Genomic DNA, 27,324 nt, shown 5'->3' on the forward strand with positions numbered 1-27,324 from the left:
CATAGGCATTTTGACAATTATCATCTACATTGTTATTATTGCCTTACTGATACAGTCTCCTTTAGCAAGCTGTTGACTTATTTTTCATGATTTTCTTGCATCACTCTCATTTCTCTTCCCAATTTTTCCTCTACTTCTCTTACTTGATTTTCCAAATCCTTTTTGAGCTATTCCATGGCCTGAGACCAATTCATATTTTTTGGAGGCTTTTGATGTAGGATCTTTGACTTTGTTGACTTCTTCTGGCTGTATGTTTCAATCTTTGTCACCAAAGAAAGATTCTATAGTCTGATTTTTTTATGTTGTTTGCCCATTTTCCCAGCCAATTACTTGACTTTTGAGCTCTTTGTCAAGGTATGACTGCTTTCAGAGTGGAGAGTGCTTTGTCCCAAGCTTCAGGGGTTTTGTGCTGCTGTTTTCAGAGCTATTTATATTCTGAGGTGGTATGATACTCCTCTTCTGACCTGTGCTCTGGTCTGTGAATGCAAGCACTCCTTTCTGCCATGTAACTACCAGGAGGATTGCCTCTCCACAGCCACCACAAGTTCTGCCACACTAGCACAACTCCTCCCCCAAGGACCACCAACCAGGACTGTGACCCAGATCCAAGCATGGCAAAGCAAGAGAACCCTGCCTCAGCACCAGCAAAGAGATCCCTGCACCCCCACTCTGATCAGCTGCTTGATTCCCCCTACTGTCTGTGGGCCTGGAGCTCTAGAAGCAGCTGCCGCAGCTGCAGCCACCTCCACTGCCCTGGGGCTGGAGCCAGACCAAGCCCTTCTCTCACACAGGTCCAACAGAGTTTTCCCACTGACCTGCTACATTGTCTTTGGTGTGGGTTGAGAAGTCTGGAAATTGCCACAGCTGCCAGTGATTCAATGCTCTGCGGCCTGCTCCAGCCGGTCTACTCTGGCCTGGTGTGTCCTGGCATGGTCCATACTGGGCTGCTCTCCAGTATTGTGGAATAGACCCTTCCCAGTGACCATCCAGGCCGTCTTGGGCAGGAGACTTATTTCACTCTGTCATTTCGTGGGTTCTGTAGCTCTAGAATTTATTTAGAGTCATTTTTATAGGTATTTGGAGGGATTTGGGGGAGAGCTCAAGCGAATCCCTGTTTTCATGCTGCCATCTTAGCTCTGCCCCCTCCCCAATTACATTTTAATCTAGTTCAGGCAGGCATGCCCATTAATCCAGTTTGATGCCCCTGCTCTATATCATATTGCTTGTTCCATGGTTCCTTGGTGTTCCTCTAAAACTGAGTAGGGGAATAACAGCAAATGTTTGTGAGGAGGTTGTAGTAGCATTGGCCTTGGAAGCAGAAAGACCTCAATTTAAAAGCTCCCTCTGACCCTAGCTCGGCCCTGGGTAAATCATTTAACTTCTCATTATCTCGGTTTAGTAATCTCTAAAATGAGAGTTATAGTAATAGTACCCACCTCACAGGGTTGTTGTGATAATCAAACCAAATCCATACAAAGTACTTTGTAAACTCTAAATCATTATATTGACGTATTATCAGTAATTCTAAAATGAATAGCCCACATGATTTCCATGGCTTTTTTTGGACACATTTTATCATAAAACACCACACACAAAATGCTGCTAAAAGATAATTTATTAAAGACTATCCTATAATCTCCTGCAACAATGGCACATACAATGATTAACAACAGCAAAAAATGCCTTGGTTTCTTGTTAGTGTTTTGGGCAGTGTATCTGTGGACAACACCAAGTTCCCAAGAATCCTAGAAGCATGCCAGGGAAATCCAAGTCTCACTTCATATACAAGTGTCTAAAGAAAGTCCCTATTAAAAAAAATCCAAGAAGAGTCCTACCTGCTGGCTCGATGGGGTAATGGGGACTAATTAGTCCTACTTATCAGTGGGACACCACCATCTACAGAAGGCATATGGGGCAGGAAAACTCTTCCCAAATCCAACTCCAGCAGCCACTGATTTATCTCAAGATCTAGGCTGGAAAGAAAAGCAGCCTTCCCCTCCTACTTATGTTGGCCTGCTTATGTTCATTGCCATTCATAGCAGCAACCCGGGCTGGGTCAACCCGAAGACACCATCTCAGGCTCCTAAGCACCATGTGAATCTGTTCTGATTGTGACACTTTAAAAAGCTTCTGGAAATTCCATGTTAAGGACTAAGAATAAAGGGCAATGGGACTTGCTCTTAGGCCAAGCCCAGGAGTTGGGGGGTATAATTCATCCCTGGCAAGTTCCAGTTCTTAGTGACATACTTTTGTCCTTGGGGCTTGAAGCAGCAAGATGAAAGCGGCCTCTGCTCAGGCACTTCAGCTCTTGGTGACATCCTCTGGGTTACCAATGAGGTTTCCCTGGACTAGAGGTATCAGGCACATCTGTGGATTTAACCGGCTACACTGTTTGTCACACATTCATTACCGACCATTCTAGATCCCCCTACTTCTTCATATGGGTAGTGTGGACACATTTAAATGAGGATTGGGGTGGGGAGAGAAGAGATAAGAAGGAGGACGAGTGTGGGTAAGTGAGGGGGAAGAGTGTAAGTGTATGTTGAGACATCAATAGAGGGAATCCTTCAGGAAAGGTTCTTGAGAGCAACACAGTCAGAGATTTTGATTTGTTTCTTATGGAAAATCTCTGGCTGGCTACCCCCGCAGCCTAGTCCTTGTGTCCCTGATTTCTCTCCCTTTCTAAGTTCCACCCTGTGAGAGGACTCCCTCACCCAGAATTTCTCCTGAAAAATCAGACATCAACCTCTTGGCTACGGATGCTCAAAGGCTAACTAACACAGCTAACTTCCATGAGCCTGGCAGGGAGAAGGATGGGAAATAGATGATGCGAAGGAAGGCAGGCACAGTTGCCTAGGTTGGCACATGGGATGATAATGGACTCAACTCCCCTCCTCTGAGGAGCGAGACTCCGATTTGAGCTTCACAAACTCTCGAGCCACTTCATCATTGCTTCTCTGCGACAAGATCCGGAGAATAGTCAGGCCTGTTTCATCCATGTGGACTTTACGGCCCAGGGGGCACCAGCAGGCACAGCTACCCTTGGCTGCCATCTCCCTCAGTGGCATCACTGCTAGCCCCAGCACCCGGTCCTCACGTGCAAAGCAGTAGTCCTTCACACATACTTGAAGTTCATAGGCATCTGGCCCTTCCTCGTTCCCCAAAAGGCTGTGGGCACAGGAGGGTGGGGCCATGTTAGCTGAGCAACTGAATTTCCCCACACAAACTACATTTCTCATAATATCCTCATCACCACTCTTCCACTCTTCCCCTCACCCCTAGGATCTTCTTCCCCCTTTGAAAAATACTATTCACTCACAAGTGAAATGTCTCGTTGTACTTGGGGGCCCAGTTGTTGCTCTTGGATTTGGTTGTAAACTTTCTCTTTCGGTCACTCTGGTGTGGGCCAACCATGGTCACCTCCACAAAGGGCCTAAACATGCCTGCTGTCTGCCATTTGAGGTCATTGGCAGCCACCACTACCCAAATGGAGAAAGCCCAATTAGAATCATATGAATACCTCCCCATAGCCATGCAACACACCTCCCCCACCCTTGCTATGATAGAGAAACTAGGAAAGACATTCTAGGACATTAGGTAAGATTAGACACCGTGGATGCTCTAGACTTGGCCTGTGCCTAGGAGTCAAGAAAGGAAAGTCTAGTTTGAAAGGAATCTAGGAAATTTAGCAGCTCAATGAAGATTCTATGGATTAGAAAGAGGAGAGACCCCTTTTATCCTAACCTCCTCCTTTTCTCACCCTTTTCACAAGGATTCCTGGCTTTTGTCATTTCTCCCCTCCCTCCTCAATGCATATATCATTTGCCTTTCTCACCTTTCACTGTGACCTTGTGCTCTCCAGTCCCAGGATGTGTAAACAGATCCACTTGGATGGAAACTTCTCCCACAGGATCATCCACACCTGACCCTGTGAAGAATACATATAAGCCCCCCAAAGCTGTTAAATGGGGGCCTTGGGGCTGGGTTAGCCCTTAGCAAGGCCACAATGTCTGGGAGCCCAGAGTAAGAAAAGAGCTACAGGCAGGCCCCTTCCCACCCAGCCCCAAAGCCAAGCAGCAACCATCTTGCAGCAGCCACTGGGGAGTGCGTAATGCAGGAAAGGAAGGGAAAAGTGAAGGTAAGGCTGATAATGCAAATCCCTGTCTCCTTGCCCCTCTAGGAGGACAATTCCTTGTGGATATGGCTCCATCGTTGCCTGGCCAGTTCTCTCTGATTCACCAGGAGTTTGCTAGAATCTTAAATATTGTTGGCTCCCAGGCTGTAGTATTCTCCTGAAGACACCACAATAGAAGAACCTGTAAACTGCTACCTGCTTCTGAGGGCAAGGTGGGCACACAAGAGGCTGGCAAGGCTGCAGAGACGGCTAGATGGGGATTTTCCATGAGACTGCAACAAGACATCTAGAAAGCATCATTCAGGATTATGAAATATTGAGCAAGACACTAAGAACCTTGGGATAATACAGAGGATTTTCATCATGACTGACAACGAAAGGAAGGGTAGATTTGGAAGGGGTTAAGAAGATGATGTTTGAGAACCAAATTTGGACTTCTCCATCCCAGTTTAAAATATAGGAAGAGCGGGCCAGCAGGGAAACCAGCCCTGAGCAGAGCTGTTTAAAAAGACATTTGCCTAACCGAAAGGACCTTTAACTGGAAAGGAAGGGAGTAGATTTCTGTACAGAAACATATAAAGTACAAGCAATAAGTAAGGTGAACTACAAATCCTAACACAAAGAGGCAAATTTTCATGAGACTCAGGAACCTTAAATGGAATATGGCCTTGCAAGGGTCTATTTTACTCAAAAAGAACAGGGTAGATAGGAAGTGGCTGAGGGGGAGTAGCACTACCTATTAAGACAATAAACACACATAAAGAAATGCAGGCAGCAGAAAGGGGAAACAAAGTGGAAAGCATTTGGCTAAAGATCAATAAAAGCAAAAACAGAATTAGTAGTCATAAGGGCATATGCTACATACGAACTGGAATGGAAAGAGGAAATTAATGAAGAGATTGGAAAAGGGATCATGAACTAGACATGAAAACATGGTAACTTCAAACATTTTGACATCTGCTGGATCTCTCTTCCACAAATATGTGAGTTAATAATTTCTTGGTTTGCCCTAACAGTAATTTCAACCTTTCAAAAAGATGTAGAAATAAATAATGGGGACAGTAAATCTGGATTTGATTCTCACAAACAAGAACCACTTGCTTAAATAAAAATGATGGGAACCTTGTGGGCAAGTGACCAATAGTGTCTTGGAGTTGCTTGGGCATAATTTGACATGCACCCTCAATTTTTAGAGAACAAATTTTTAAGCTTTCAGAGAAAGGCTGGGTAGGATAGCTTAAAATTCCCCAGAGGCAGTCAACTCAGAAAGGACAAGAAACTCTCAAGAATGAAATTCTGAAGACACAAAGAGAAACCATTCTGAAGATATGAAGGAAAACAATTTCCAGAGGCTAACTGTCTAGAGACAGCAATATAAATTCATAAAGAATTCATCAACCATCTTAGATGGAAGCAGAAGCAAGTAATAAAAGATGACTATAAAAGTAAATACAGTCCTGTAAGAATAGCACCACAAGTACTAAATCTCAAAATGATTAATAACCACAAAGAAGCTAAGAATAATAAAAAGTTTTGAACTCTGTTGGGGGCAGGGTTGGGGTGAGGGGTAGAAAAAGGAGGGAAAGTATATTAAAAAAAGCAAGCCAAAGAATGTTGCTGTTTAGGATGAGTAGAATGGTAACCCATGGTGGAAGGAAAACAGAGCCACTTGCCTCTCACTGTACTTCTGTCTTTTCTGTAAGGAGGATGAATGCTCTTTTGACTGAAAAAGGCAGAGCAAAAATGACTAGGGAGTTGAAACCCAGTAGAAGCAGGGAGACAATAAGGGATGACTTGGTTTCCCTAAAATGAGATCTAGTCATGAGGTCCAAATGAACTACATGTCAGGGTTCTGAAAGACTTGGTGGCTGTGTATACTGAGCATGGCCTCTCAAAGATCCTGGAGAACAGGAGAGGTACCACAAGACTGTAAAAGAAACATGTCAGCTCAAGTTTCAAAAATTAAAAAGGGCAGAGTGGAAGTCAGTACTTGATAGGCCAGAGAACTTGACTTAGACCCCCTAGCCAAAAAAATTTTTTTTAGAATGTATTATCAAAGGTACGGTTAGTGAACATTGAGAAAAAAATTGGTGATCTCCAAGAGCCAGCAGGGAATCACCAAGAGCAGGTTTGGTCGGATTAAACTCATTTCCTCTTTTGATCAAGTTGATAGACAGACAGATGAGGGGAAGCCTGTAGATGTAGTCTACCCAGAACTTAGCCAAGCCTTAGCCTCTATGGCATCTCTGGAGGAAGAAGACACGCACTAGACAACAGCATGATTGGCTGGATTCAGAGATAACTGAACGACCCAAGACCAAAGGTAGTCATTAATAGTTCAGTATGAACTTGTAAAGAATTCTAAAAGAGAGCTCAAGAATGTGTATGTGGCACTATGCTATTTTATAACTTCTATCAATGACTTGAAAAAAGACATAGAAGAAATGCTTATCCCATATTTTCAGGTGGTATTTGTGATTCGATAACACAGCCAATGCTTTCATTCTGCCTGCACACGGGGCTGAGCTAGGAGTGGAAATTGCCGAGAGGTATACTTAGGCTTGATATAAGGAAGAAATTCCTAATAATTAGAGGTGTCCCAAAGTAGGATGATCAGCTTCTAGAGGTAGTGGGTTACCCCTTCCTGGAATTGAAGCAAAGACTGGATGACCACTCATCAGATATATTCTGGAAGGGATGATTTAGGTAATGGGTAGATGGGATGTTTTCTGAGGTCTCTTTTAAAATTGAAATTCTGAAATGTTTTAATTTAGTCACTGTGCCACCATGTGGCCTGACCTAAGAACTGCATCCACCCTGGGATCTCCCGTATTGGGACAATGTGTACACTTGGCCCCACCTCCGATCACGAGTAGAAATCTTGCCTTCTTCAACCTGCTTTACAGCAACTGCTCCCAAAGACCCAGAAGGTCAAAAAAAAAATTAACAAATTAAAAAACATATGAAAAGCTCAGGCCTGCTCCAGAATTCTCTCTCTCTTTGCTTCCAATTTGGAATGCATAAACAGGAGAGGCTGCCTCCTGTAGCATAGCCACCATCCTTACTCTCTATCTAAAACTCCAGTCCAAAACTACTGTTAAGTCTCTTTCAGGGTGTCAGAATATGTTGTATTTCCATGACACAGAACAAAGATTCTGAATTATTTCATTTTACCACCACCCCTCACTAGCACCCTACCCCTATCCCTGGCATAAGCAGCACATATCAGTCCACCGGGAAGAGGGAGAGGGAAAAGGAGAGGCCTGGCTGATGTGCTTGGGACCATGGCAGACAATAACATACCCTTCTCCGGCTGTATGTCCTCATTGGCAGTAAACCTAATACCCTTCCCATCATGCACTGGGTTAGCAAAGAAAAGTCAAGTGGTGTTGGCAGCAGCAGCAGAACAGAGAGAGAAGAGTAATTAGAAAGTAATCAGGTACACCAATCAGAGTAACTATTTACAAAGAAAAATATAGTCCTGGAAGTTAAGAGATTAGATATCAGAGGTTCCCCATCAAAGACAGAATGTCATTCAATAGAGATCAGATGAGCGGTCAGATTGCAAGCAGCAGAGAATACAGAACAAAGGGGTAATGAATTTTAAAGTGTAACTTTAGTTTCTTCAAATGTAAAATATGGCACGGAGGACTAACCTAGCTGATCTCTAAGGACCCATATAAATCTTCAGGGTCCCTGACTTTCTAGGCCCTCGAGAGTTGGAGATATGGACAGAAACCACCATTTCCCAATGTCTTTGAGCAGGGCAGACATGAGAGGTATCTCTAACCCACTCAAGTTAGGAAAGAGGAGCTGAGTCAGGGATCCATCTTGGAGTAAAGACTCAAGCCCCACAGCTTAAAGGTGGATAAGGCAATAATAGAACTAGGACCACAGGACACATCTCTTCCCCCTGCCAAGTTCTATAAAGGGAATAGCTGGAACACAGGAAAACTTAAAAACAGGGCAAAGAGGAGGAGGCATTGTTGCTTTCTCTTAGTCAAGAAACAGAGGGTTATAGAATACACAAGTGATCTTTAGGAGGCCTGAGAGAAGAAAACATGTTCTCTCTGTGCCTCCTCAGACTTTCTCCTCCAGGTTTCTCATACCATCCCCATCCCCCTCCAACTCCTTACTCTGTCCTTTCTAGCTCTATCTAAATAGCTCTGACCAGTCACCAGAGTTCCTATATCCATCATCCCACCCTTCCCCCCACATGCCCATCACCATGATTAGGAGGCAGGCTTCTCCCCATCATTGCTTTCTTCAGGTCATTTCCCCATTCAAACACCTGCAATGGCTCCCTATTCAATGGCATCCCTATCCCATCAAACCTCAAGTCCTTGGCCAGACCTTCAAAGCCTTATCCAAAACTCAAAGTTTTACTATGTCTCTTCATCCCTCAGCACAACCCCTCTGGTTCTTTACAGGCCTATTGGTTTATTGCTCCTCTCCTCAATGCATTCAATTATACTTTTGGAGATCTTTAGTCCTAAAATGTCTCTTCCCTTTATTTTCCCCCCTTATTTATGTCTCCCCTCCCCTCTAAAACTAGTTTAAAATCTCCTTCCTTTCCCCTACTTCCTAAGCTTTTCTGGATTCAGGCAAGCCATCTCTTAACCTTTTTTTATTCAAGGCTATTTGTCAATACTCAGAGCTCTGAGTACATTTGTTTTTATTATTTTATAGAAGTTTTCTCCATTTCCTACTCTCCCCAGCCAGGTTATGAATAAAGGGCTTCTCTCCCTTCAGTGTCCCTCTGAGGCTCCTGGGGAAGAAAAAAATTGGGCACAGAAAACAAGATGTATCTGATAGTTTGGTAGTAGTGAAAGATTCTGCTGACATCCTTGGGAAGTCTATGTCTTGGCTGAGGAATGAATAGGAGGTGGAAAACAACTTCTATGAAATGAATGAAAAATGTAGTGAGAAGCCCTAAATGTTGAGGCCTATAGCAAAGGCTAAAAGATAAGGATGGCTGAATTCAGGAAATTACGGAGAGTAGCAATTGAGCTTTGAGACTATGATCGTCTAATCTGGCTGCAAGGAAGGGGATAATGAGCCCTTAGGGATTTAGGGATACCGGAGACACTGTGCCCTTCAAGGCACAGGGGACACTGAACCTTGAGGGGCAAAGGGCAAGTATCAATGGGAAGAAGGACCTTGGAGGTCAAGAACAAAGGTAGGGGTATTAAACTGTGAGCTGCAGGGAGGATAGGGCTGGGATTATGAATCCCTAGGTATCACTGATATGTGGTGGGAGCGAGTGGAGACACTAAGTCCTTGGGGAAATGGGTGTGTGGATGGAGGCTGAGATTGTGCATATAAAACAGATGAGAGGGACACTGCCCTCAGAGGCCTCACCCTGGGCAGTCTGTGACCGCACAAAGGTCTTGATAAGTGTGTCTGTGGTCTGTGTGTAGAGGGACAGGGCGTAGCGTAGGGATTGCAGATCTGAGCTCTTCTCAAGAAACGTTTTCTTCAGTCCGTTGCCACCGGCATGAAAGTATTGCTGGAAGGGAACCAGTTATCATTAGAGCGTCAGAAACACTAGATACAGGATTGATGGAAAGGGGCTATGAATGAGGTTAGAAGAAGGGAGAGGAGAAACAGAAGACAGAGGGCAGCACTTACTCCAGTAAGCGCCACATCCAGGACAATACCCGTATTCACAGAATCTTAAGGGGGTAGAAGAGACTTTAGAGGGCACTCTGTCCAACAGGAATCCTCTCTGTAGTATCCAATCCCAAACAATAAGTACTTGTTAAGCACCTCTATGAACCATACACCATGATATGTGCATATATACACATATACGTACATTTCTGTATATATATATATATATATGTGTGTGTGTGTGTGTGTGTGTGTGTGTACATACACCTAATTTAAGGAAGGAGAGAACATTAACAATCAGAAGAATCAGGAAAGACTCCATCCCATAGCACCGAAGCTCAGCCTTAAGGAGAGATAGGAAGCAGAGATGAGGAAGGAGTACATTCCAATCATGGAGAACAGCCAAAAGAAGCACAGAGGTAGGAGGCTTTAGGTAACAGCAAGAAGGCCAGTTTGACTAGTGTGCAAAGTAATGTGAAATAAGCCTGGGAAGGTAAGATGAAGGTAGATATGAAAGCCTTTAAATTCAAAGACAGGAATATATGTTTTATGCTAGTGGCAATAGGGAGCTCCTGAAGGTTCTTGACCAGGGTAGTAGCATGACTTTAAGATTACACACACATAGGCGCGCACGCGCGCACACACACACACACACACACACACACACACACACAGACTGATGCAGTCAGGAGGTCCAGTGGCACAGTGGATAGAGCACTGGGCCTGGGCCTAGAGTCAGGGAGACCAGAGTTCAAATGTGACCTCAGCCATGTACTAGCTGTGTGACCCTGGGCAAGTCACTGTTTGCCTCAGTTTCCTCATCTAGCACTTAATTCCCAGGGTTGTGAGGATCAGATGTGATAATATCAGTAAAGAGTTTAGTAAAATGTCTGGCACATAGTAGGCACTGTATGAACATCAGCTATTATTATTAATTATTATCTCGTAGATAAGATTGACTTCAGTGCTCAGGTAACTGGGGTCACCAAATTAATAGGAAAAATGGTATCCTTTGCTCTCATTTTTTTAAGTTAGGGAATGCTGGACTTGGGGAGAGAAGTCTTTAAAAGTTCTTCCATTAGAGGCAATGACATAGAGGTATACCCCACCTAAAAGAATTAGTTGAACCAATATTGCAGGGGATACTTGCTTTGTACATGACAAAAATTTTGACTAAAAGCTTAAATTAGGCCTTTACAGAGACCTGAGACAATATGGTGCTCATAATGGTAATGGAAATCCCTTTGGTCCCAAATTCTGCTGTAGAAAACTGGATCTAGCGGGCAGGGAAGGAACAAGTTATTCCTCATGTGCCCCTTCCACCACTTGTGACATGCCTGGTGGAACAAGGGTGCATGTGTGAGAAAGGAGAGGGCATTCCTGTTGCCTGACAATTCACCACCCAATTTCAAACATTCTCCTTGGGCTCACCCAGAAAGTCAGGAAAAAGCAACGCCAACTACCTACCATCTCTCCCCTGGGGGCAAGGTCACAAGAGCTTTGGGACTCCTAGAAAGCATTTCCTGAATGGATTAAGTACTAAAGGCTCCCAGGTGGGCTTCTCTTCCAATTGCCATTAAGAGAGTGGAGAGGATTTATTTCTCCAAAATCCAGTCACCGCTATGGTAAGATTTCACTATGTTTTGGTGAAATTTAGCTTAACTTCTTATTGATGTCACTGTGAAATCAGGTTGCACAGCTGGGACAAAGGGCCATACGAAGCTCCTGACTCAGTGGAGGCAGAGCTATGCTGGGCTGTGGAGGGAAGGAGGGAGTGGGTGAGGTGGGCCGAGGGAAGAGAAATCAGGGAGAGTCTTTCATCCCACCTTGATGGTATCCAAGGCAAGGTCAAGGACAGCACACTGCTTTGGGGTGAGGTTCCGTGTCTCCTCTCGTACCATATGGTCCTAGAATCCCAGATACAGGAAGACATGAGATCAGAAGTTAAAAGGAATGGCCACGGGGCAGCTAGGTGTTGCAGTGAGTAGAGTACCGGCCCTGGAGTCAGGAGGACCTGAATTCAAATCCGGCCTCAGACACTTGACACACTTACTAGCTGTGTGACCTTGGGCAAGTCACTTAACCCCAATTGCCCTGCCTTCCCCCCTCAAAAAAAAGAGGAAAAAAAAGGAATGGCCACTCCCCACCCTCTGCCAACATACAACTCCATAATAACATCCTCCTTCATCCTCTTCAGTTTAGACAGCTGAAAGCTCCCTCCTCTACCATCCCTGAACTCCAGCCCGTTTGGATTGCACCAGAAATGATCATCACTGTTATCTTCCTGGGAAGGGCCAGTTGCCCAGGCAATGAACTACTCCTCCTGAGCCCCACAGTTAGATAGAGAAGATGCCACACTTAGTATCCATGATATCCCTCCCCCTCCCACCCCCCACCCTACTCAGAATACCTACCCTCATCTCCCAGTCCTGACCTAGAGCATAATACCTTGAGTTTGGAGAGATGGCTTAGCTCTTTGGCAGCTGTAAAGATCAACTGGCGGCCCTGAGCAGAAAGGGGAGGACGACGAAGATTAATTTTTAAAAATATACACACTTTAACCATAGAAAATGGAGTACCCTGGTCCTCTGAATGGGTACAGAGAGAGCTCACTGTCTGGTCAGTGAGTGCTTCACTATCTGGTTGGTGAACAAGGATGGATGAATGGGGAATCATCCATATTGTGGGTATCTCTTTCACCATCCAGTCAATAAACAGGGGTAGGCCTCACCGTCTGGTCTGTGAGTGGTGGCAGAACAATTGTTTTCTCCATTGTGTTCATCACCACTCGCCATAGCTCTTTCAGCACACGCTTCAGCACTGTCTTCTCACATACTGTGGCAAAGAGTGTGAGGCTGGGGAAAGCCAGAGCATCGGGTTAAGAATGGCAAGGACAGGGACCAAGAGAGGACACAGCAAGGCTTAGCTCACCTTGGAGAGCCTCTCCCTATATTTCTCCAAAAGTCTCTTTCCCTTGGTTTACTTGCCCCCACAGCCCAATGCCCACTCTCCAGAGAACTGCCTCAAATACTATACCCACTTGCTGTCGAGGAAGTCCATGAGGGGTCGGAGCACACTGTCTGCATCCTGAGCCACTGAGCCTCTGGCATTGGGGGGCACGGTCCCTGGGCCACGCACCTGACTCAGGATATCAGCCATTTGTCGAACGCACTCATCGATCCGTGTCTGAAAACTACACATCCACTATATAAAGCTCAGATCTCTGCTCTTATCTGCCCCTTGGAGATTCTAAGGGGAAGTTCCACTAAGTTCTTGTTCTTCCAGCTGCCCCAGGAACTTTGCTCCAGATATTTCCTTGCTCCCATAGTGAGGGGTACAAAGTTCTTAATGCCTCCAACCATTATGAAACGGGGCTAGAAGATGCTTGGGACAGAGGCAGAGACCCCTCCCTCCCCATAGGTGGCCTAGATCACTCACCTGTTCCCAAACACTGTGCTGAGCTCATCTAGAACTGTGTTTAGTTTCACCTGAAGCTCCTTCAGGTTGTCTCCCGCCTCAGGATCCAGCTGTAGACACAGAACAGCCCAGTTATGGTCACATTTGTTTCTTTTCCCTCCTCACCCGGGGGATCCTCCATTCCCACAACTCAACCTTCCTAGTGCCTTTTTGTCTTCTCTACTACCTTGGTTCCTCCTTCCTGACACCGCCCCCCCCCCCAACTCCCAACACCCACCCAGCCACCCCAGCCCTTTACCTTAGCTCTGGGACAGGCATTTCCACCAGGTCAGGAGAGAACCCTCCCCCTCCCCACAGCAGCATCTTTTTTTGGCCTATTGGGAAGGAATGGAAGGAGGCAGAATACCCTTCAGGCCCTACCTCCTTGGCCCCCATGGCCTCGAACATCTTCTCCAGCTGTACTCTCAACTGCTGTACATTGTTCATTAGGATGCAAGGCTAAAGAAACAAGGCAGAGCTGCTGAGACCCTCCCCACTCCCAGGCGCCGAAGGACGAATGAGTTGCTAAATCTGTAGCCTCCTCCCCTCTAGTGTCCCCAAAGCTCCCAGTGGCTCAGCCAGGAGGTGGTAATGAAGACTGGTCTGGGTACTTCCTATCTTAGTCCCAACCTGTCCAGGACAGACAGAAGGCCCCTCACTGCTCAACCTTCGTCTAGATGGGAAAGTAGGAGGGAAACAAAGAATATTCTTATGCTTACTGCTTATAGACATCAGACAGAAATTCAGGCCAGGGTGAAATGATAATGAAAAGGAATGAACGAAGCCTGACAGCAGATAAGCTGGGACCATGGGGCTGCGATGTGAAATATAAGGGAGTCAGTGGCATAAGAGTGAGGAGAGAGAACAACAGAGGATTCCTCCAAGCAGGTCAGCCATCAATCCAGCACCATGACTCCCCCAGGATTCTGCTCTTTCCTTTGTGGACCAAGAAAAAACCCTCCCCTGTGGAGGAGGCCCCCTCTTACCAGTCTCTCCTTGTCACAATAGGACGGGAAGCTCTTGGCTAGGATGTCTGCATATTGCATCAGCACCTTTCCAATGGTCTGCGGAGAGGAGGGCATAGAGGGAGGACAGAGAGAGAAAGAGTTGTCAGCTTTGCTTTAGCCCAAGCTGGGACCTGAAGGAGAGCCACGGAGCACACCCACAGAAATATTTCCTAGCATTGCTTCCACCCAAAGGGCATAACAGCCATAGAGCCCCCAACCACAAGAGATGGAAAAAAAAATCTGTCCAAACCCTAGTTGGCAACTCTGTAGCAGTGTCCAGTGTCCATTTACGTGAGCCTCTAAGAACCTGTTAACCTCAGCATTAAGCATGAGCAAAAGGGCACAGACTTGGGATCCCTTCACATGATCATACTCTCATGGGTCCATCTCCCCTCTTAGTGGACTGAGAAAGAGCTAGACCTAACAAGCAGGAAGCAGAAGAGCCAATAAGACTGAAGCCTGTGACTGGGGGAAGGGTCAGGGACAATGATCACCTTGGCAAATCTCCTCATGTAATGGGCAAGGATGCCAGGGTCTGGGCATTCCAATTTCCGGATGATTTCAAAACTCTGGTTGAGCTGTGTGAAGACATCCACCACGGAGCAGGAGAAGAGCGCATGCTCTGATGTCTGCTGGAACTAAAGAAAGCCACAGGTACAGGGTCATTCCCCACAGTCCTTGGGGCTAGGGCACGGAAGAGGAAAGGCCCCTCGGTCCCTTGGCCTCCCAGTCACCCAAGGAAAATGACAAGTCATTTTTCCCAGCTAGCAGCCCCAGAACAGGGTTTCACGGACCCTCCATTCCTGTGATATATCAATATACATGCTGGATGACAACCCTGCCCCCCCCCCCCCCGCCCAAAGGCAAAGGACTGAACAGGCACCACATCCAAGGGGACTTTGCCAAGCAGTCAGGCGGTGGGCAGAGATATCCAGCCCATCACCTCAAAAGATAGAAGCTCCATCCAATCCTGACCTACCCCATCCTTCTTGTCCCTCTCCAGGGCACCATGCAGGAACTCCAGAGACACATCCTCATTCTCATCCAGCCACTGCAGCACAAATTGCTCAAACCACCTGTGGCAGGGGCAGGGAGACCAATGAGAGAAGTTGACCCTATGCCCCCTGTTCCTTTTCTGCTCCACCCCCATCCAAACCTGGGTACGCTCTCACCCTCCTCTCTCTACAAGCTGAATGCTTAAATCCTCCTTCTCTCCAGCCCCAACCTTCCTCCCTGATGCCCCTCTCCTGTTCCTGCAGCTTGACTCACGCTGGGTATTCAGGCACCTTCCCCTGGAGCACAGGCAGGTCACGAACATACTCATTGTGAAGCCACTTAACTTTGAAGTGCAGATTCATATAGTCGGCACTTTTACAGAGTCGGTTCTTCTCATGCTCTGAGGGAGACAAGGTTGAGGCTGATTGGCAGGGCCCATGGCTACCATGTTGTCAACTCTGAAGGTAACAGGCCCAGTTGGAGCATTCAAGAGAATATTCCCAGAGACAAGGGGGCCCCATGGCCCTTTTCTGACAATCTGCACATGTAGACACACATGCATGCACACATACAGACACACATACACACAAACACACACATATACTTAGTGCCTTCAATGGATGCTCTCTTCTGACTTGCACAGAGAGAACAACCAGACTGGGAAGATACTTTCAGTGAGCCACTGATTAGAATTTGGAATCACCCAGTGCCACACAGTGATCATGGACCAATGGAGCTTTCCTGAGCCAAACTACTTCTAGAAAGAGCTGCCTTCAAGGAGCCCTCTCCGCAGCACAGATACTGTGAATGAATTAAGGACAGTTTCACAGGGGCATCAAGGGTTAATGCACAATTAAACTGAGAACTGCATTGAAAGGAAAGAGAGCTGAGAATCCAGGAGGGCCAGCGTCCCAGGACAAGTGGCAATGTGCCAAAGCAAAGACACCAAGAGACAGAAGATGAACAGAACTTCAAGATAAGTATGAGGGTACGAAGATCTAAAATGAGGAATCATTGACATCTGAATGCATGTGAACACTACAGAAAGCTATTTAATGTTGTAGAAAATGAGAATCAAGTAGCTGGATGTCTGCGATCTGTGTGGAGAAGTGAAGCATCTCACTGTATCATCAGGGACCTCTTCTGCGCATGCCAAAACAAAGATTCGCCACTCTATATGCCCTTGTCTGACCAGAGAATTGGAGGCAGTGGCTCTGCTCACAATGCCTTCATTAGTAAGTCAATGGGTATACATGTTTCGTTTGTGTGGCTGCATATTAATAATAGCTAATAAGTAATGTTTACATGGTGCTCTAAGGTTTGTAAATGCTTTATTATCTGTGAAGACAGCCATTACAATTAATCTTCTCTCTCTTTTGGCAATAAATTGAACCTACTTAAAAAACAAATACAACCTATACAAGGATTGCCATTTTATGTAAACTGGTAAAAAAAAAATCTGAAAAGTGGGAGGGAAGCATCAGTGAATAATAAGCAGTGAAAGTCTATGTGCTAGATTAGTATTGAGTTGCCAGCTGAGTTGCTCCCTCAAATCAATATTAATTGTCCAGCCATACTTATACCTCATTTTCTGCAAAATTATGGCTCACGTAAGTGTTCTATGAATGTGCATCCTGATCAAAGTGGGCAAAGAGGGATGATTTCCCAATCCAGGCGTCCTTTCCTGTGTATTATCATGAAAGTTGCCTTTACTCTTTTTTTTTAGATCCCTGTTTATCTCCGAGGGTCTCTCAGTCTTCTTTTGAGACACTGGCCTATCTTAGAATATTGGCACATCTGATTCTCTGCCACTTTCTTTTAACATAGTCCTCAAAATGTCTATTCTCTGGCCTTCAGTATTACTAGGAAATATGTATTTAAACCATTCACACCATATACACCACCCCCGCTCCCCCCCCTCTCACACACATACACACACACACACACACACACACACATCCCTTACAACAGCTTAGCCTAGCAAAGCAATAGCGAGCTTGAAGCAGATTCTTGTAGGCACAAGAAAGGCCTGAAGAACAGATGTTCCAAGGCCCTAACTTTAGGAGTTTGGGGCTACAGATCACTCAGAAGACTTCAGACTTATTGCTGAGGAAAAATTCAGTCCCAATAAGACAGTGTTGCATCCCCCAATCACTCCCAAAGCCAAAGCTGGTCCAAGATGGGTAAGGATTGGATGACCTTTGGAAGACCCTGTTCCTTGTGGGAGCTGAGAATGAGGCTCTTTCTTCTCAGATTAAAGGAATACTGGCCATGGTGGGGGGGGGGGTCCCAGCTGGGAGCTATACTCCTCAGAGAAACAAGTTCTCAGTGAGAGGAAACCCCATGGGAGCACTGTTCAAGGCCATTTGTAGCCCCCTCCTCCCCTCTTAGAACACATGCCCCACATACTCAGAAGAAGAGACCTCAATGGGGCCACTCCCCACTCTGGCTCTCATCACTGGGCATGAGTAAAAAAGGGCTATCCAGGTGAAGTATTGGGGAAAGGGTGGAAGGGCACTTGAAACAGGACAAGGGGAATTTTTGGTGGTTGTGAGGAAGCAAAGGCAATACTAGATTGAGGTAAGACCTAGCCCTAGCTCTAGCCCAAAGCCTGCCCTCATAGCCCAAGCCCAACAGTCTAGGTGGCTCCCGTCCTGAGGGCTTCATTCTAATACTGTGCCAGGCAGTGCTACTAGCCCCTGAAGCCACAATTGGGGCCTTCTCTATGCAGAGGTAGGAAGGAGAGGGAAGGGGATAAAATGAAAGCTGAAAGGCTAAAGGCAAAGGGGCATCAACTGAAAGCTCTTACCACCCAGAAAGAGGACTTTGCGAATGCGAAAGACAGTAGGTCCTTGTGGCAGAGCAGAGACAACAGTGAATAATGCAAAGAGAATGGCAAACAACAGAGCAGCCTCTTCAGGGTCCAGTCATACCTGCCCAAGATGTGCCTTGCTCCCCAACCCCTTCTCCTCTGCCCTTATCCAAGAAGGGTAAAGACTAGATGAACTTTGGAAGGACCTGTTACTTGTAGGGGCTGAGAATGAGGTTCTTCCTTCTTAAGCCAAAGGAATACTGGCCATGGGGTCCTGAAACAGTGGGGCATCACTCAGAGTCTCTTTGAGGGAACCAATCTCTGCATCCCATCCAGAATCATGCTGGAGGTAGAGAGCAGGATTTTCCCATTGTTCTAAATTCCCTACCTTTGCCTTCTCTCAGGTACCAAAAGTCTTGAAGTTATGCATTTATTTGTATGTTTCCTGCCTTAAAGAATTTCTTGACTTAATCCTTTCTCTATTATACCTAGTGGCTTCTATGGCTGAGCAGCCTGGTTTGAGAAGGTTAATAAAGGGTAAGTACTAAGCAGTGTTCGTGCCTCCGCAAATGCTCTGACATGTCCCAGGGGAACCGTGCTATGGTTTCTAAGGTTTGGGCATCACCCAGGTCAACAGTGGTAAGGATTTACTCCCTTCTTCCTCCCATATCCTGCTTGTCTTCCTCCTTCTACACTATGATTAGCTGTGTGGCTTTGGGCAAGTAATTTCACCTCTCTGGGCTTCAGTTTTCCCATATTTTAAATGAAGATAACCTTTCTACAATCTCTTCTTCCTTCAACATTTTGGGCAGGACAGTGTAGTGTAGCAGAAAACGCATCAGAACCTGAAGTCAGAAGGCTTGAGTTTGATTCTCACTTCTGAACATGGGCAACTCATTTATTTGCCTGAGCCTGAGTCTTGTATTCTTCACAAGGTTTTTCAAATGCTATGTAAATATGACCTGTTCTTACAATGGTGATTATGATGCTATGATCCTCTCTACTCCAGCTTTACCTCTCATGTCTACATCTCCATCCCTGACCTCAGGGCTGAGCTTAAAGCCCTCACTCAGTCTCAGTTACCTGCTATTCATTTCTTCCATTCAGTTACCTGCTATTCATTTCTTAAACATATGCGATCAATGGAAATGACCCATTTTCATTTCCAACTTCCCTTTTTGACTGTCCTCTGACAGCTCTACCATTCTTCCAGCCCCCAGATTCAAACGCTTGCTGTCATCTTAGATGCCTCCCTTTCTTCTCAGCTTCTACATCCAATTACTCACCAAGCTCATGGTCATACAGCTGGGTAAGTAGCCCAGCTCATATTCAAACCCCAAGCTTCTAAGGGCTCTTTCCACCCCACTCTGCTGCTTCTGCCCCTGAGCCTTTGTCCCTGTTTTTTTCCTGCCCTAGAATGCCTATTCCAATCTTACCATACGTCTAAACCCTGTCTCCATAAAAGCTTCCCTTGCCTACACCGATCTCTTTCTTTGAGCCCCAGTAGTATGGATAAGCTTGAACATGTTATACAAAGCTCATAAAACCATAAATTTAGATCTAGAAGGAATCTCAGGGTCCATCTAACCCCACCCCCCTCACTCTATGGATGAGGAGACTGAGGCCCCAAGGAGTGAAGAGCCTTGCTACAGATCATGCAGCTGGTGAAGTAGCATAGCCCAGGTCCAGTAACTCCAAATTCAGTGCTCCTATCACTGCATCAGAGTCTGTGGGTCTCTCACCACCACTACTCACGTTGGATCTTAAGCATAGGTAGCCTCCTGTCATTCTCGGTTTCACATGTCTATGTTCTGTAGCACTAGGTACTCTAAAGCCAACACCACATATTCTCCAGAGGAATCTAAGCTCCTTGAGGGTAGAGACTCTTCATGTTTGGCTTTGCATCCCCAGGCACACTGCTTTGCATAGATTAGGTGTTTAATTAATGTCTGCTGAGCTGTTTTTTGAATTTTCTTTTCTCTTCCACAGCGCTGAGCTTGGGATGTGGTTATCCAGGAAGACATGCGCCTTTACAGTAATGAGCAAATTTTCCCAGTGTGTGTGACATGTGTAATCAGCCTCATTACTTTATAGCTGGATTATGTAAGTGTTGGGTGAATCCTAAGAGATAGAGTGATAAAAATGTCCTACAGAGGGAGAGTCAGCACCCTACCATATGCTACAGTTTATGATTCCACTACTGGCACTGTCACTGAGACATCCATCTCAATGGTTTTAGGGGCAGCCCTGCCTAAAGGCTGGCCTCCAATCCTTTGCCCACACCATTCCTGTGTCTCCTGTGATACTCTTCCCATCTGTCCTTCAAAAATGAGGTCAAGTCCCAGTTTTTCCATAAAGTCTTAGTCTTACCTGCCCACAGCACCTTCAAGTGTTTTTTTTCTTATTCAGCTGAATAAGACAAAGCACTTATTGCTCAGACAATTCATTTGGACTGCCTTATAACATTTCTTCAGTGTCTCTATTGAACTGTAACTAATTTTTTATCTTGTATTTAATTTTCCATATGTTTATATCTTATCTCTCCCATTAGATTGATTGTAGGCCCCTTGAAGACAGGGAATGTGAGCAATATGGCGCCATGGAAAGCACTGGATTTGTAGTTCAAGGACCTGGGTTCAAATGCCAACTCGGCTACTTATTTTATGTGTGACCTTGGGCAAATGACTTCATCTTTTTAGACTCAAATTTATTCATCTGTACAATTAGGGGGTTTGAATTAAATAACCTTTGAGGTCCCTTCTAGCTCTGTATCTACATTCCTATTCACCATGGCCATGATGATAGGGAAATGATGCTACCACCCTGCTTCCAACAATATTGCTCTCTCCTAAGACTAACACCCAAACTCATTCTTGCTTCAGTCCTCAATGTTGTCCAAACCCTGCTTCATCCTTATGCTATACTGAGGACTGAGTAGAAAGATATTTTCCTCTGATCAAACTGTCTCAGCCCACTATCTCAGACTAGGGACACAAAGATATACAAATGATAGACAACATCAGAACAGATGGATACGGATGAGAATGGAAAAGTGTGTTGGGAGCCCTGCTCCTGGGAATGGGAGGGGGACATCTCTGAAGGAAGACTGTACTGGCCTTGGATTCTGCCATACCAAGCAGAAGGTTGAGGATCCAGCCCTGGGAAGACTAGATCAGGAAATTCCCATCTATGTTGTCCTCCCAAGCCATGCTGTAATGTGACTCTACTGTCTCCTTCAGTCCTAAGTAGCAAAACCCTTGACCTACTTCTCCTCCCCGACCATGAGACCCTCAATAATGATCCTATTGGCATGAGATTGTTGTATGAAATCAACTCAAGATGGAGCTGTCTCCATTCCACATGGCCAAGCCAGCAACAACCAATAACAGCTCTGGAGAAGGAGGGAGGATGAAGATGATTTTAACTATTTACCTTCCAAGGCATACTTCATGTCCTGGGCAAATAGGTGCCACATCACCTCTGCACTGACCTTGCCCACATTCAGCTCCTGGGGGAACCTGGAGAATGGAAGGGGTTTCAAAGTTAGGGCGCGATACAAGGTCTGCTTGGCTCTGTCACTGAGGGCCTGGCCCAAGGGAGTTGTGAACTGGAAAGATCCAGGACAGGGAATGTACAAATCCATTGGGGAAACTGGAGGTAGAGATAGAGGATGCCCAGGAGGAGGGAGAGGAAAGAACCAAAGGAGGGGGGTGGGGAGGTCCAATTTGAAGAGAAGCAGTCTGGGGAGAGAGGAGAGGCCTAGGTTCATGGGAAAGGAGACTTCTAAGGAAGAGGAAAGGGGGGGTCTCAAGAAGAAGGGGTATGATACCCCAAGAGAAAGAAAGGAAGGGAAGTGCTAAGGGGAGAGAGGGTCGAGTATGGTAAGTGCCATATTGATGAACACGGTGAACACAGAGTCACTGGGCCTCCGTGGAGCACATCTAGAACATAAAGCCTCTCACCCCAGGGTAACTGGCTCAGCCACAGAGGGAAGGAGCACCCATGGCATCTCTGCACCCATCTCCAGCCCTACTCAAGGCAGTTAATCAGACAGACACAAGGGATAGATGGACAGACAGATGGACAGGAAGAAGAGGCGGCACTGTAAACATATAGGGACAGAAAAGAGAGGCCATTAGACAGACAGAGTAGGGTTGAGGCAGCCGGGGTCTGGGGATGGGGTGCTTGCTCACTGGTTCAGGACAGGTGTGTAGGCATTTTTATCTTCCTCGATGATGGACACAATCAGTGTAATGAGCTTGGGCCAGAAATCCAGATTCCGGATGCTGGGGCCTTGTTCCTCTGGAGGCAGCTCCTGTTTCTTGTTCCAGAAATCATAGCAATATTAAAAGTATCCCCAACATACACATACCCTGCAGCTTCTCCTTTATGAAGGAAACCCCACCTCCTTTTCAGTTAAAGGCTCTTTTCTCCCGCAGACTCTTTCCCCATAATCCAAATCCCTTCCTCTTCTAGCCCAGCCTCCTCCCCAGGGGCAGGGAACTCTCCTCTCCTATTGGTTCACAACAGCTGCATCCTCAGATCCTCAGACTCTGCAGCACCGACCCATTCTCCTCCATCTAAACCCAGTCTCTTCTTCTGGTCCAAAAGTACTGACATCAGTGTGCACGAAGGAAAATCAGAAACTCAGGGAGTAAGTTGTGATTATTTAGACTGCTCTAGGGGCTCCCAGAATTTACAGTGTGGAAATCCCACCATTCCTACAGATAAATGAGGTGAGTAAGGGACTAAGCCTGGCTCCAGAACAAAGGAGGGCTACGTGTCCTTAAAGTAATACTGGGCTTTGTGCTCCAACCCACTAGAACTAATGACTGACCCCCTCCTGCTCCCTTCTATCAGCCAATCTCTGATCCACAACTACCCCACAGTCCAGCTTGTCTCATGAAGTTGTCTCTATAGCAAGAGAGAAATTTTGCTGCCCAGAAGACAACTGGGGGGACCCTTCAGATGTAAGAGCAAGGCCTGTGTGAAAGGTTGGGCCTTTCAATGACAGGTTTGAAGAAGATAAGGGCAAGTCACCAATCAGACTTGACTGGTGAGAAAAGTATGGTAGTTAGGCATTGAGGACAAAAATAATAAATGCACACCTATCATGCAGAACTTTAGAATGTTGGACAACACAGTAGGAGCTGGGTTCATCTGGCATCTCCGATTTGAGGGGGAAGAAGCATGATAATGTGAAAGACCCATGGAAGGGACTTCAGAAGTGATTGAGCCCAACCCTCTCATTTGACAGATGAGAAAATCAAGGCCCAAGGAAGCTGAGTGATTTCCCCAAAGTCACACAGGCAGTTAAGCATCAGAGACAAGATCTGAAACCAGGCCCTCTACCTCTGCTCACAGAGTCTGTGCTCTTTCCACTGTGCTGTGAGAGAAAGAAAATGAATGAAGTCAAGACTGTCAAGAAATGGAAAAAATGTTCAGGGATGGGAAAAGCGATTGTTTCCTAAACACAATGGAGATGCTTCCTGGAAGCATTTTTACCCCAATAATAGAAGTAAAGTGCTAGTGTTGCCCCTGCAGTACTGGACCTAGTCCTGATACAGCAAGGATCTTTGAGGGAACCACTACTTTGGTCCAAATGATTCCAGCCCGATCATAGTCATTCATCTAGCAGAAGAGGAAAAGTCAAGAAACCTACCAAGGATTTAACTCCATTTTAGGAGACATTATCATCATTAGGCAGGAAAAGGATAAAAGGCATTGCTACCCAAGTTTGAAAGGCTAAATGGTTTATAAGTGATACTTTGGGAATAGAGGTTCACTATAGGCCAGAGCAGAGAAACTAGGCTGTGTGGCTGACAGGGAGAGTCTAGCCAGAGGCAAAGGGCATCTTTTCAAAAGAGAAAGCCCAAGGAAAAAGAATGGGGAACCCACAAATCATGTTAAGTCAGGTATAAACAGAAAATTAATCAAGAAATCTCTGATAAAGGCTGGAGTCAATGAAGAATTCTTCAATAACATCAAAGAGAAGGTCAATTAGACTGCTTAACAATCACAGTTCAAAGAACATACTCATCTTAGGAATGAAAAAGAAAGAGCAGAGAAACTAGTTGAATTCTCATCAGATTTCCAAACCATAAATCTCTTTTGAAAACAGATTAGATCAAATAGCCGCAGCTATTCAAGGTAGTCTCAAGCTAACTGTAAATCAATCACAGATCTCACATAGCACCTGTCTGAGAGTTTGGAAGAAGCTGAAGGCTCAAAGTGCAAAACTGTTACACCAAATGCCTAGCCTGTCATTACAAATGGCCACAGCATACCCAAAGGGCAATGAAACTGTGCACACCCTTTGATCTGGCAATGCCACTATTAGGTCTGTATCCCAAAGAGACTGTAAAAGAGGGAAAAGGACCCATAGGTACAAAAAATACTTATAGCAGCTCTTTTTGTGTTGGCAGACTTGGAAACTAACAGGATGCCCATCAGTTGGGGAATGGCTGAACAAGCTGTGGTATATGAATGTAATGGAATACTATTGTGCTGTAAAAAATGATGAGCAGGTGGATTTCAGAAAGACCTGGACTTAGATAAACAGATGCTGAGTGAAGTGAGCAGAACCAGGAGAACATTGTACACAGTAACAGCAACACTGTGTGATGATCAACTATGATAGACTTAGTTCTTCTCAGAAATACAATGATCAAAGACAGCTCCAAAAGACTCATGATGGAAGCTGCTATCCACATCTAGAGAAAGAGCTATGGAATCTGAATGCAGATCGAAGCAGACTATTTTCTCTTTTTTTCTTTCTCATGGTTTTTCCCTTTTGTTCTGATTCTTCTTTCACAACATGACTAATGTGGAAATATGTTCAGTATGATTGTACATGCATAGCCTATATCAGATTGCTCGCTGTCTTGGGGAGAAGGGAGGGAAGGGAAGGAGGAAGAAAAATTTAGAACTCAAAATCTTACAAAAATGAAAACTGGAAACTATCTTTACATGTAATTGGAAAAAATAAGATACTATTAAAAAACAAGCCAGAAACCCAAATGGCCACAGCAGCAGGGAAAAGACAGATCAATCACCAAGAAGAAAGGCAGGGAGTAGGAGTTGAAGGGGGAAGGAAAGGAGGACATCTCACTTCAGTCTGGTACTGGTGGCTGTACAGCTCATGACAGTTGTTGAAGATGTATTCATAGGTGGAATTCAGACAGGCCTTCACGCAGTCCTTCACTACCTGGCTGGCACGTGGTGGACTCTGCAGCTCTTGTACCTACAATGGATCCAGAAGAACATGACCCTAGAGTTAGCCGACCCTGCTAACCTGGGAGGTGGAGCTTCTTTCTTTCCCTCCTAGGTCAGTCTTAGGAAAAGCTTTCTTTCCACTATTCCCTTGCCTGGCTTTCCCCTTAGATACCAGATTATGCCCTTGGATGGAGCTACTGGGCCTATCTGTGGGGGATTATTCAACCCAAGCTCTCATCTCCTTTAGCCCACGGAGTGCATAAGACAAGTTGTGGGGAGGGGAAGACTGAAAGAATAAGAAACTTCTCCCCAATCGGGGGCTCTGAGGGTACCAGGCATTCTCACCCCATTGAGATCTAGGGGCTCAAGCCTGACCAAGAGTCTTTCCCTTTGACAACCAATTTCCCAATCTAGCCTCAGACACTCACCTTCATTCTGAAGAAGGTAATGCTGGTGAGAAGATCCACAGTGGATTTCAGGTCCTGCAGCCTTTCTGGGCTCCCAGCAGGAAAATTGTTCTACAATTATTGTTAGAGAAACCAAATGTAGACAACAGTGAAAAAATTCAGCAAATAGGAAACATCAACCCAATAACTCCTCTGTCACTCTGGCTGATGGAACCTTCTCTAGATCCCATCTACTATGCTTCTCTGCCTGCCCCCTCCCTACTTCAGGGGTTCCTGAACCCACCAAATCCCTCAGAGAAATGGGCTGTGACAAATGCTTAGAGCAATGTTAAGTGTGTTTTATGTATACACACATGTCCTTCTGACTTCAGAACAGGCTTTAACAGGAGGTCAGGAAGCTGATCCTAGCTGCTGATAAAGAGGTTTGAAGGGACAGTTCATTGAAGCCTGATCTCACAAGCAAACTAACTTCCATTTTGGGAAAAAGGTTTTTTAACTATAAAAGGCCCACCTACATGGCACAAGATACCAACAAGGCACCATACTAGTAACTCCCAATTATCCAGGCAAATGAAAAGGAACTAGGCACACAGACCATTCAAGCCTCACTTCCCTTTGACTTTATAGGGCGTTTTTGCACTTACATTTAAATGTGGGTATGTCTGCTTTTCTTAGAATTCACTACACTTTAAGGAAAGTAGTGAAGCCCATATTGTCCAGCTCTAAGGGACCTGGGGAAGCTGCTTGGGTTCACCTTTCTCCTTCATGTCCTAGCTCTGATTTGTCATGGGGACCAACAACATACATGCAAAGCTCCCGCCTGAGCCAAGCTTCCCCTTCTTTCTCTAAAGCCTGTATGATACAGGGGTTCTGTATTTAGTTCCATCTTATTATTCAGTGGATGGGAAGGAGAAAAAGGGCAAGTGCTTGATAACAGAAAAAAAAATAATTTAAAAAACAAATGGGCTCACTGGCCTAGGCTTCAGCTGGACAGGGGATAGAGGGAGGAGAAGGCGAAGGAACAGTGGAGGCCTTAAATTAAGGACTTGAAATCTGGCAGCTGAGCCTTAGGGATGACCTGATCACAGAATAAACCACAGCACAGAAAGGACTGGGGCAGCAGAACTGCAGCACAGCTTCGCCGTAGCCCATTTCATCTGTACACAGTGCTATAACCTGCGGCTGTCAGCGGCACTGGCCACACAGGCCGGCGAACAGTCAGCGTGTCTGCAGCCCTCTCAGGTTTGACACGGGTTATCTTTTTTGATCCTCCCAACAACCTTGTGAAGAAGGTGTTTCTGTTATTCCCATTTTGCAGATGAAGCTTAGAGAGGACATGGGACTTACCCATGGTGTCACAGCCAGTAAGTATATGAGCAGGATTTGAAGTCAGGTTTTGGAGACTCCAAATCCAGCATCATACGTTCTTGCACCACGCAGCAGCCTCCTGACCCCTCGAGCCGGCAGAGCCGCCTCCAGGTATGGTCTATCACTGTTTCAGGGGTGGGGAACCCGCAGCCTTGAGGCCCTCTAGGCCCTCAAATGCAGCCCTCTGACTGAATCCAAATCTTAATAAAAGGATTTGTTCAGTAAAACCTGAACTCAGTCAAAAGGCCACACCCAATAGTCCTATTAGTATCCCCTTCACTAGGTGCTACCAGCTGGCCAGGCTAGAATTATCTG

General features: G+C 45.7%; 1 protein-coding gene across 6 annotated transcripts in view; it reads right to left on the reverse strand.

Annotated features, from left to right (window-relative positions):
- Nucleotides 1–1,597: 1,597 nt before the first annotated feature.
- UNC13B (unc-13 homolog B) overlaps nt 1,598–27,324 on the reverse strand; it is a 331,346-nt gene continuing 305,619 nt past the window's right edge. For 2 of the 6 annotated variants that reach the window (XM_036737946.1, XM_036737945.1), the window contains 19 exons: nt 25,663–25,752; nt 25,131–25,262; nt 22,213–22,334; nt 21,452–21,537; nt 15,481–15,607; nt 15,191–15,287; nt 14,706–14,849; nt 14,191–14,268; nt 13,586–13,663; nt 13,187–13,275; nt 12,789–12,941; nt 12,480–12,603; nt 12,197–12,253; nt 11,575–11,655; nt 9,497–9,644; nt 7,439–7,495; nt 3,836–3,928; nt 3,320–3,479; nt 1,598–3,168 (listed from right to left, as the gene is read on the reverse strand). In XM_036737946.1, the coding sequence (XP_036593841.1) occupies nt 2,883–3,168; nt 3,320–3,479; nt 3,836–3,928; nt 7,439–7,495; nt 9,497–9,644; nt 11,575–11,655; nt 12,197–12,253; nt 12,480–12,603; nt 12,789–12,941; nt 13,187–13,275; nt 13,586–13,663; nt 14,191–14,268; nt 14,706–14,849; nt 15,191–15,287; nt 15,481–15,607; nt 21,452–21,537; nt 22,213–22,334; nt 25,131–25,262; nt 25,663–25,752 (2,202 nt within the window). In that variant the 3' untranslated portion in view covers nt 1,598–2,882. Of the gene's footprint in view, nt 3,169–3,319; nt 3,480–3,835; nt 3,929–7,438; nt 7,496–9,496; nt 9,645–11,574; nt 11,656–12,196; nt 12,254–12,479; nt 12,604–12,788; nt 12,942–13,186; nt 13,276–13,585; nt 13,664–14,190; nt 14,269–14,705; nt 14,850–15,190; nt 15,288–15,480; nt 15,608–21,451; nt 21,538–22,212; nt 22,341–25,130; nt 25,263–25,662; nt 25,753–27,324 lie in introns of all 6 variants that reach the window. The other 4 variants (XM_036737944.1, XM_036737949.1, XM_036737948.1 and 1 more) reach the window with 3 other exon arrangements.

This window comes from Trichosurus vulpecula, chromosome 9 (genome assembly GCF_011100635.1).
Source record: "Trichosurus vulpecula isolate mTriVul1 chromosome 9, mTriVul1.pri, whole genome shotgun sequence".
Lineage (NCBI taxonomy): Eukaryota > Metazoa > Chordata > Mammalia > Diprotodontia > Phalangeridae > Trichosurus > Trichosurus vulpecula.